This window comes from Bubalus bubalis, chromosome 11, assembly GCF_019923935.1.
Source record: "Bubalus bubalis isolate 160015118507 breed Murrah chromosome 11, NDDB_SH_1, whole genome shotgun sequence".
Classification (NCBI taxonomy): Eukaryota; Metazoa; Chordata; class Mammalia; order Artiodactyla; family Bovidae; genus Bubalus; species Bubalus bubalis.
The window spans coordinates 76997311-77008427 of record NC_059167.1 but is presented as its reverse complement, the minus strand read 5'-3'; the positions used below and the strand labels follow the sequence as shown (position 1 = coordinate 77008427).

The 11117-nt window shown below is 40.6% G+C and overlaps 1 protein-coding gene across 2 annotated transcripts; it reads right to left on the bottom strand.

The window, feature by feature from the left end:
- Window positions 1-2287: 2287 nt before the first annotated feature.
- RNASE6 (ribonuclease A family member k6) lies at window positions 2288-3940 on the bottom strand. Of its 2 annotated transcripts, none has more exons than XM_006062042.4 (2): window positions 3669-3940; window positions 2288-3073 (listed from the first exon to the last, which is right to left on the bottom strand). In XM_006062042.4, exon 2 carries the CDS (start codon window positions 3071-3073, stop codon window positions 2609-2611), a length of 465 nt encoding a protein of 154 aa, XP_006062104.1. In that variant the 5' UTR covers window positions 3669-3940; the 3' UTR covers window positions 2288-2608. The 2 variants fall into 2 exon arrangements, with proteins under 2 accessions (XP_006062104.1, XP_006062103.1); XM_006062041.4 differs by having other exon boundaries at window positions 2288-3078; window positions 3669-3938.
- Between the last annotated feature and the right edge of the window lie 7177 nt (window positions 3941-11117).

Genomic DNA, 11117 nt, shown 5'->3' with positions numbered 1-11117 from the left:
GGATACTCAATCCAGTATTCTTGGGCTTCCCTGGTGGCTCAGTCAGTAAAGAATCTGCCTGCAACGCAGGAGGCCTGGGTTTGATCCTCGGGTTGGGAAGATCCCCTGGAGGAGGGCATGGCAACCCACTTCAGTATTCTTGCCTGGAGAATCCCCATGGACAGAGGAACCTGGCAGGCTGCAGTCCATGGGGTCACAAAGAGTTGGATGTGACCAAGCACAGCACAGCACAGATAGTGTGGCATTTTCAAATCAACAACAAAAAAACCCCAAAGCATTACAAATTAAAAAGAGTATTGAATTTTATCAGTGGAACGGTTTTCAATTGTATTCTTCACCATGCCCCCAACGGAGCTAGTTAAAATAGCTTTCTAAGTCAATAAGTAAAGCAGTAAGAGGGGCATACTGTTTTTATTGGCTCCACCTCCTGTAGTCAATATGAAATTTTAAAAGTACAATGTCATCTGACCTGATACTCAAATTCTGTTTCCATACCATGCGGGTAAGAGAGATATATGAATTGTCTACTTAGCTCATTTTCCCTGGGAACTGTGGCGTCTCTAAGCCAGCACTAATGGTCCTGGAACCAGGCTCGGCCCTGGGATGCCACTAGAGATATGGACTCTAAAACCCCTCAGGGTTTCTTGTCTTTTGAGGCTCATATCTTTGTGGGGCTCCCATATGTACATGTGTACCTAAAATTGTTGTTTTCTTCTGCTAATCCGTCTTTTTATTACAGAGGCGTCTAGGCCAAGAACCTAGAAGGATTTGTGGAAAACTATTTTTCCTCCCTTACTCCTAAAACCTAAATTCTTAATCCCAGTACTTCAGTTTCTAAATCAAATACCTATTCCAGGACACAGCTTCCACTCAAACAAGGGTGTGGGCAGGTCAGACTCCCAGTGACAGACTAAATGGGCCCTCCCAGTAGGACCTGGGCCAGGGCTTCTCTGTCACAGTGCTTCCTCCGTCACAGTACTACTGACTCTACCACCCACGCACCCTCTATCCGGGGACATCCTGTACTGAAGGCTGATAGAGCCTCCCTGGACTCTCTGCCTTCTAGCTGCCAGGAGCAGCACAGCACCAACTGTGACTACCAGGAACGCCTCCAGACCAGGCTTCCTCCTGCTCCACGACAGCCACGCCCTTCATGATGGGTGATTAGGAAATAAGACACACAAGTCGAAGACGAGGTACAGATGTCATTAGGGTGAACCACACGCACTTTCTCTTACCAAGCGTTGGAAGCGGAGGTACAAAGGGAAAGAAATCCTATGACACACGATATCATAGCAGGAACTGAGGCAAAAGATCGGGCACCCACCGGAGTGAGCAATGTGTCAGGAGCCAGAGTCTCAAGGGTATCGATGAGTCTGACCCCTCAAGGGAACAGCTGAATGAATGTCACAACTCCCTTAGGCTGATTAAACCTCTTGTTACAGTAAACAAAGAGGTATATGATTAAAAAAAAAATCTGTTCCAAAACCCCAATGGGTAGAACAAAAATGTTTTTAGTTTCCCAGTGCTCCCCCCCTCCACACCCACCCCCCTCCCTCCGTGATCGATACTTTCTCTTTGTTCATTCTAGTAGAGAATGGGAGACTTGACTCTAAGGTTACTGTGGATTATTATCACTATTATTTTTATTATTATTATTTTTGGTTGAGCTGGGTCTTTATTGTTGCTCACTGGCTTTTTCTAGCTGCTGTGAGTGGGGGCTACTCCTTGTTGCGGTAAGCGGGTTTCCCGTTGCAGGGGCTTCTCTGGTTTAGTAGCACAGGCTCTAGGCACAGGGGCTTCGGTAGTTGTGGTGCATGGGGTGAGTTGCTCTTCAGCGTGTGGAATCTTCCCGAACCAGGGATTGAACCTGTATCCTCTCTACCACCAGGGAAGTCCCCTTCAACTATTTATATTTAAAACATTATCTGATTAAATATAGAAATAAATAGTTAAGATCTAGGATGCCTCAGTTACCAGTGTTAGAACCTGTGTATGAAATGCCATTAGCACTCTATATCACTGCCACCTCCAACAAACACAGTCAAGTATTTCAGGGGAAATATGTAAAGCTATGAGCAGAGCTTGAAGGGATGGAGGATTTTCTTTCTCTTTAATCCCAGAAAAACAAGGAAGAGGGACATGGCCGAGGCCCCAGGTTGCTAAATAACCTCAAAGTTTGCCTAGGGCCAAAGTAGTTCTTAGAATGTTGGCAAATGCAGGCCTAGATAGCTCCAGGCTGGCAATGACATGAAAGTGATCTCAAACATACTTACACACACACTCATTATAATGCAACCAAAAATGGTTTTATTGCTCTGAACACAATACAGCAAATGTTGGCCAAATTCCTAAGGTTAAAAATATGGAGGTCTGGACCCTCCTTTACCCTTTTATCTACTACCTTCCTTCAAAACACAGAGCTCCAAAGCAGAAAAGAATCTGACTTTTTTTGTTGTTGTTCCAACTCTGATCTGGTATCCTCATCACTCTAATTTTTCCAATAGTCTCCTTTTTCCTTCTATGGTAACCAGGAAAATCAATAAAAGACAAGTAAATCAGAGGAGATCATAAGAGAATTTGTGCTGAGCGAGAAGCAAAGTGATCTTTAAACAACCTTATCTAAGTGTACAGGAACCAAATGATAAGGGGGGTCGGTCTTCTGAGGGGGGTCACAGGCAACAATGAAGAACTTGTATTGGGCGGCGTCATGGTAGCGGCAGTCAGGGTACCTTCCCGCGATGAAATTGCACTGAGTCAGGTTGACAGGCTTTGGACTCTGGTGACAGTTGTGCTGGCCATTCTTACAGATGATGTTGGGCATATCACAGACAGCAGTCACATCCTGGAAGACGTTGTGCAGAAAGGTGTTTTCAGGTTTACAGTGCTGAGTGTAGTTATTGACACCACTCATTGCCTTGTTGCATTGGAGAAGCCTTGGCTGTATGTGCTGAATTTCAAACCAGCGAGCCTTGGTGAGACCTTTTGGCACAGCACAAAGTGGACGCACTGACCACCACATTCCCAGCAGCAATAAGAGGAGGGAAGAACGTCCCAGAAGATGTGGTCCCATCTTTTCTGTGCAAGGAGAGAGAAAATAGATCGTAGCAGTAGAAGCAAGAAGAGAGAAATTATTGCTCACACCCATTCAGATTTTCACTCTGCCTTTTAAGATTTCATAGCTCTTTTTTTTTTTTTTAAAACCATCTCCTTTCTCACTTGAGTCTCACAATTTTGAAGAAACTAAAGCCCAGTGAGGAGGAATTTGAGGTAAGACAACCTTTACTCTGATTGGTAGATCTTGTTCTTCTCTTTGACCTGCACTCCTGTGTTTGACGCTGCCCGTGTCAGACACCTTGTCTCTTCCTAGGACTTCCCTGGTGGTCCAGGAGCTAAGACTCTGAGCTCCCAATGCAGGGGGCCCAGGTTCAATCCTTGGTCCAGAAACTAGATCCCACATGCCACAACTAAAGATAGAGCATGCTGCGATGAAGATCAAAGATCCTGCACGCAGCAACTAAGACCCAACACAACCAAATAAATAAATAATTTTTACAAAGGAAAAGAAACCTTGTCTCTTGCTTCCTGAAACATTTACCCTCCTTCTATTTGACCTGGATCTCCCAGTTATCTTCACCGCCCACTCACTCCCCAGCTGTGGGGCTTACCAGGTCTCCACGATGGGGCTCCAGCTGCAGTAGTTAGTCCCAGGACCAGAAGCTTTTGTCTGGTGTTCTCCTCCCAGGCATGCTAGGTCTGCCTGCGTGGGGAAGGGTTCTGAACCCTAAGAAAGAGAAACCTAGAGCTTGGAAGATGAATTTCTTGTGGACAGTATGGATGAAACACTTAGATTTTTAAACCTGCTGTTTAAAATAGTATCAGTTACACTGTAGACACAGGGAGAGTAAGCTTATTTTAAAAACAATGAGACTCAAAACACAGTTTTGAGGAACTGATCACTTCCTGATATGAAATGGTGTTTCCTTCCTTACTTGAACTTCTTTTTTTTTTTTTTTTATGATTTCAGTTCTTTAGGAGAAAATATACATGAAAATCTGATATAATAACTGCCACATACTTGGTATGTGAATTTCAACAATAGACTTGAATGAACTATTCATTTATGTGTATGTTTTTTAGGCCAGCTACTGGGCTACTCTGATTCATGAGCTCATGATAGAGATAGGTTAATGGACTAATACATAATATATTAATAAATATAAGTAGTACTTACAGCTGTGATCAAGGTAACTGTCTGGAGACAGTAGAAAGGAGGTATTTTTGGAAGGCACAACACCTACCCTGAGTTTTGAGGATTAATTAGAAGTTAGGTAAAGAAGATTGGAGAAGGAAATGGCAACCCACTCCAGTGTTCTTGCCTGGAGAATCCCAGGGATGGGGGAGCCTGGTGGGCTGCCGTCTATAGGGTCGCACAGAGTCGGACACGACTGAAGTGACTTAGCAGCAAAGAAGATGGCAAGGGCATCCCAAAGAGGAAACTGAGAAGAGACCCATACATATGAAGCAGGGCACATTTAGGGTATTTGCCTGTTAAACCTTTTTGTACCTTTTCATTGGGGCTGCAATATCTTTATTCAGAACCTATTGTCTCATAGAGGACTCACATAAAAGTTTCCTACATAGACTCTTTGCTTTTAGTCTCTTTTGCTTCCAATCCATTCTACACATTACTTCCAGATTAACATTTCTTGAACATAAATGTAACAGTGAAACACTCTTGCCCAATACTTTTAATGGCTCAAATAATCTTCAGGGTAAAATTTAGTCTGTTTAGAGCAAGTTACAGGATACAAGGTTAATATACAAAAATTGATTGCTTTTTTTATATACCAGCAATAAACAATTGGGATTTGAAGTAAAGACACTAACATTTCCCTTAACACCAAAGAAAAATGAAATACTTAGGTGTAAATCTAATAAAATATGTACAAGATCAATATGAGGAAAACTATAAAATTCTGATGAAATAAATCAAAAGAGGATATAAATAAATGGAGAGATGTTCCATGTTCATACTGAAAGAAACCAGAACATGTCATCCCAAAATATGGCTCTTTGACATAAAAATTATTTTGCGTTGAAGGCAATTAAGAATCATGAAGTGCAAAACAAGCTTCCCTCTTTCTGTCCAAAGGCAGAAAATAAATTTTCCTTTTATTGGAGAGAGACTGTCATCATCCCAGTGAGGACACCAGTGGAATCTGCAAATGAATCTCAAAAACTATCTTTTTAGTTACTTCTTCACCATTTACTATGCAGAGATAGTATGGTGAAGGGGTAGACTACCTCTGGTCTCCGGTATACTATCCAGAGACCAAACCCCTTTGTTTTGTCAATTCTTTACAGAGGTATTGTTTCTTTGTCTAAAGGGTATAAAAGCTTCCTGCTGTGTTCACTTATTTGGATTTTCATTTTCTTGTGAATGCTCCCATAAGCATGTGAATATTTAATAAAATTTGTATGCTTTTCTTCTATTGATCTTTGTCAGCTGAATTTTCAGACCCTGCCAAGGAACCTAAGAGTGCTAAGGAAAACTTTCTCCCCATACAATGACATTATGCACTCGTCAAAAATGTGTACCGCAAGAACAATTTCTAGTGTAAATTGTGGACTTTAGTCAATAATAATGTATTTTTTTAAATAATTTTATTGATTTATTTGCTGCATCTGGTCTTAGTTGCATCATGTGAGCTATTTTGTTGTGCCTTACGGACTTTCTAGTTATCACATGTGGGTTCACTGCACCCAGTCTCTGGAGATCACAGGTTTAGGTGTAGGCTTAGGTGCTCTGTGGTATGTGGGATCTTAGTTCCTGCACCAGGGATTGAACCTGGGTCCACTGCATGGCAAGGTGGATTCTTAATCACTGGGTCATCAAGGAAGTTCCAGTATTAATGTATTAATACTGATTCATCAGTTGTAACATAAGCACTACAGCACAATAAAATGTTAATAATAGGAAAATTGTGAACTGTGTGGTTAGGAGAAGAGAAAAGGAAGAAGAGGCATATGGGAACTCTTTGTACTTTCTACTCAATTTTTCTGTGAATCTAAAATTTTGTCCTGGGGACTTCCCTGGTGGTCCAATGATGAAGAATCTGTTTTCCAATGCAGAGGACAAGGGTTCGATCTCTGGTCCGGGAACTAAGATCCCACGTGCTGTGAGACAAATAAACCTGAGCACCAGACAACAGGAGAAGCCTGCCTAACACAATTAGAGAAGCTCACACACTGCAGTAAATACCCAGTACAGCCTAGATAAATAAATAAATATCTTTAAAAAATAAAATAAAATTGCTCTGAACCAACAAGTCCATTAATTTAAAAAAATGTTTTAAGATGTCTGTTTGCCTAGCACTCAAGTATCTTTTTCTACAGCTTATGTATTAGAATAGTCTCCCTTCTCCTTGAAGTTCCACAACTTGATTGTATTCAAAGTCTACTACAGAGAAAAACAATATCAAGTTATCCATGTCCCTAGATAGGGGTCCCCTAATCCTGACCTCACATCAGAATTGCCTATAAAAATTTTTATAATGCCAAGATCCTAGGCCTACTGAATCTAAATTTGGGGGACTGAGGTCTTTGCATATCTATGTTTGATTAACTCCACAGTGATTCTTAGTAGAGAACCATTTTTCTTGGCTGACATTGATTTTCACCCAATGGCCAAGTTTTTAAGACTGGGCCTATGCTTGACTCCTGAGATAATGTTTTCACTTTGTCCTAATTCAGGCAGATGAATTCTTGTCTTGCTATAATAAGTAAGGTGCAAGACAGATGGGGAAAGACAAGAATGGGGGAATATACCTCTCTTAACTCTCTTAAATTATCCCAAACCTTTGAAGTGTAGGGGAGAAAAAATATCTTTTCCTTCTATGCTTCTAAATTCTCGGCTGGGGTCCCTGTAACAAAAGACAGATTAATAAGATAAAAGCATACAAATTTATTTAGTATAAGGAATATAGGAACACTTCTAAGGAAATGAAGACCCTAAGAAGTGATTAAACCTAAGCATTTTTATGCTAGGTTTGACAAAAAGTGGGATGACATGGACAGATGTGAAAGAACAGAGGTACAAGCTAAGTGTAGTAAGAGAGGAGAAACTTTCAAGACCTATTCATCTAGATCAGAGATAAAGATTCTCTTTTCCCCTTAGGCATAGGGAGGGCTCCTCTCACATGAAGATCTCATGATCTGCTTCAGAAGGTCAGAAAATCCTTCCTGCACTATCTTCCATCTCTCAAATTCCTTCAGCTTGAAATATTCCATAAGCTAATGCGTGCACGCTCAGTCATGTCTGACTCTTTGTGACCCTATGAACTGTAGTCCACCAGGCTCCTCTGTCCATGGAATTTTCCAGGCAAGAATATTAGAGTGGGTGCCTCTTCCTCTTCCAGGGGATCTTCCCCACTTGGGAATAGAATCTGCGTCTCCTACGTCTCCTTCAGTGGCAGGCATATTCTTTACCACTGCACACCTGGGAAACCCTCAATATGCCAGGGTGCCAAATTCAGTAGTAACATGTCCTGAATCCCATCAGATGCTCCCTGTGCAGGAAATGGACCCCAGTGATTGGCTGGGCCCTTGGGCTGGCCCTAAAATTCTAAAGCAAGTTCAGGGCATCTGATAGGGTCTCTATTATCTATGTTTTCTCCATACCCATGCCTCACTGAGAAGGGATTAGGTCTATGGCCTGTTATTTTGTATATTCTATTCTCTAGACCTTTATTTGATTGCTGACTGCAAAAGTAACAGTCTCGAAGCCCTGTCCTGAAATAACAGATCAGTCTTCAATCTAATACTTATTCTAACAATTATCAACCATATTCAGACCTCTTAGAATGCTCCTTCTTTCATGGTTGCTGATGTATTTCTGTGTCAGGCATCCAGCCAGTGATGGCCAGAACAATGAGTCAGAGGCTGATGCTAGGTGATGAGTTCCAAGTTCCTTTGTGAGGTTTAGTTTTATTGTTTCTGTGGAATTGAATTCCTGACACTAAAGACAGCCTTCAACTCTTAGCTCATTGGTCAATTTGGACATGTGATACAGTTTCTTCTTTGGCCTATTGCTGTATCAGACTATTTCTTGTGACTTCCTTCTTCCTCTTCACATCAGTCATAACGATCTCCATACATTTTATAAACAAGATGCTTGTTCCTTGGAAGGAAAGCTATGACAAACTTGATATATTAAAAAGCAGAGATATCACTTTGCCCACAAAGGGCCATATAGTCAAAGCTATGGTTTTTCCAGTAGTTATAATATGGATGTGAAAGTGAACCGTAAAAAAGGCTGAGCACCAAAGAATGGAAGCTTTTGAGTTTTGGTGCTGGAGAAGACTCTTGGGAGTCCCTTGGACAGCAAGAAGATCAAACCAGTAAATTCTAAAGGAAATTAACCCAGAATATTCATTGGAAGGACAAATGATGGAGCTGCAGCTCCAATACTTTGGCCACCTGATACAAAGAGCTGACTCATTAGAAAAGACCCTATTGCTGGGAAAAATTGAGGGCAGGAGGAGAAGGGGACGACAAAGGATGAGACAGTTGGATGGCATCACCAACTCAATGGACATGAACTTGGGCAAACTTGGGAGATATTGAAGGACAGGGAAGCCTGACACCCTGCAGTCCATGGTGTCTCAAAGAGTTGGATACAACTTAGCAACTGAATAACAACAATAACAGAAGAGAAAGTTGTCCAGGACTTGGAAATGGACAAAAGAGATTACTGGGAGTCTTTTCATTTAGTACCAGGATTTGTCTAGCAGACCCACTGTGGATGAACAGACACTGTGAAGGTGTATACCTTTGATTTGCAGAACAGACATAAACTTTTATAAAATGATAACAGTGCATCATTCCTGTTCATGGTGATGCAAATGAATTTTATCCAGCTAAGAATATACATTTCTGTAAACTAAAGTCACATTTGAACTGTTTTTTTGGATGTTACTGACTTCCTTATTGCTGATGAGTTTAATAACTTGGGTTTATTTATGAGCTTATTCAATGACATGAATTTATTATTTAGACTTTCTTGATAACCACAATTTTAACTTTTAAAAAAATTCATACTTCACAGTTTTACAGGTGTTATTTCTTTTTCCTGGATCATCCTTTCCAACCTAGTCTGGTTGCTTACCCATCTTTGTAGACCGTGCTCAAATATCCTCTCCTCCAAACTTTCCTCTCTCCAGGCCCAGAACTCTTCCAGCTCTAATTGTTCAGACACTATTAGCACTCATTGGATTCTATTTTTATTGTTAAATTATATTATAATTATACCAAAGTATAATTGAAGTGTAAATTCAGTTAGAAAACATCAGATTTGCTGTCTTGCTCTTCTGCTCTTTGCTCCAGGTCTTCAAAGCAGGGTGGCTTTTACTAACCACACATTTACTTAATAGCTTTCCCTCATTCCTTCTAATTGAGTTAGAATTTCTCTGTGAAGCAAATTGACTTCTAGCTTTGGACTTATAGCTACTCGTAAGGTTATGTGGGGGGAAACAAGAATACCTGACTCTCATTTCTCAAATGGAAATTTAGGATTTTTGATGAGTGTCATAAGATACTTTATTGCTAGGATTCTTCAATATTTGAGGGGAGGATGTGAGTATTATAAAATGCAAAAAGTTCATGAAAGCAAAAAGGGATAGAAATTTTCTCAGAATGCAGAACAAAGTGTGAAGATGTCACAGCAAGCCTTCTTTCCCTTTTCCCATCTCATACCTGCTCACCATCAGCAGTACGGATGTGAACTAGAGTGTTTTGTTGGATCAGAAATAACCTTTGTTTAAGAGTGTTTATGGAGTTATTATAATTTTGATGTGTGTAATATCTTGTGAAAATATCTATCTTTGAACAAGACCATTGAATAATATCTTTGCCCCAGAAAATGCTGACTCCTAAAATATGGGCTATCCCATGTGACAGACAAAATCTGAAATTTTTCCAGTTAGAGTATCCTTAACATAAATTACTTTGAGACCACCAACCCTACTTTGTAAAATGAGTTTTGGCTAGATTAATAGCCTCTTTGATAGTTATGTGCATATGTGTGGTAATTATATCACAGCCACTAGACCAATGCTGTAAACTTCTCTGAGAAGTTGATGAAAGCCATTGATTTGCTGCCCCCAAATGGAAACATACCAAGAAGAATCCATATAATTTCAGTGGGTTTGTTACTAGGAAGAGCCAATTTTTGCTCCTTGTTGGATCTGCTTCTTCGATTTTAACCTTTGCTTTTTGCTGCTTTGTTATTATAATCATACTTAATGGTCTGCTCTTCTGCTTGACTATTCACAGAGAGACAATCTGACCCTGTCCACCTGTGACTGACAGAAAAGAAATTAACACCTACCCAACCCTGAAGCTGGCCATTCCCGGAAACATTTGTGAGACTTATGACCTTTTTACTTTACTTCCTCACCTTCTCCACACCTCTCTGTTCTATAAAAAAACCAGATACCCCCCAACAAGGTGGTTATTTTGAGACATTAGTTGGCCATCTTCTCCTCCAGTTTGCTTTCTGAATAAAGTTGTATTCCTTGCCTCAACACCTCATCTCTGATTCATTGGCCTATTGTGCAGCAAGCAGATAGACCTTGGACTTGGGAACATGGTTCATGGACTTCTTGAAGTCCCCAGGTTATAAGAAGCTGTTCTAGAGAACTTGACTCCCTTGACTGCATGGAAATTGGCTTTTTCACCTTCTACCATAATTGCTTTAGCACAGCATTTATCACACAGTAGGCATTCTATAAATGCTGTTGAATAGATGAATACATGAATGAATGAATAAAATATGAGAAAAATTTTAACCATAAAAAGCAGCATATGCTAAATGCCAAATGTGTGATGTAAATGAGTTAAGAGGAAGGGGTCATCATGGATTGGAGCCCAGCAGCTTCTCAGTGGCCATGAACTGAACTGGGACATAAACACAGGGCAGATTGTCACCAAGTGGCAAGAAGTGAGAACAAAGTTTCAGTGGCTGGAATGTGCATGGCATATTCCTGGAACTGTAAGTGGCTACATATGACTACTACTAAGAGAACAAGTAAAGTGAGTGATATCAGATGAGCCTA

Excerpts from the sequence above, each read along its gene's own strand:
- RNASE6 (XM_006062042.4), bottom strand. The coding sequence starts at position 3,073 with ATGGGACCACATCTTCTGGGACGTTCTTCCCTCCTCTTATTGCTGCTG.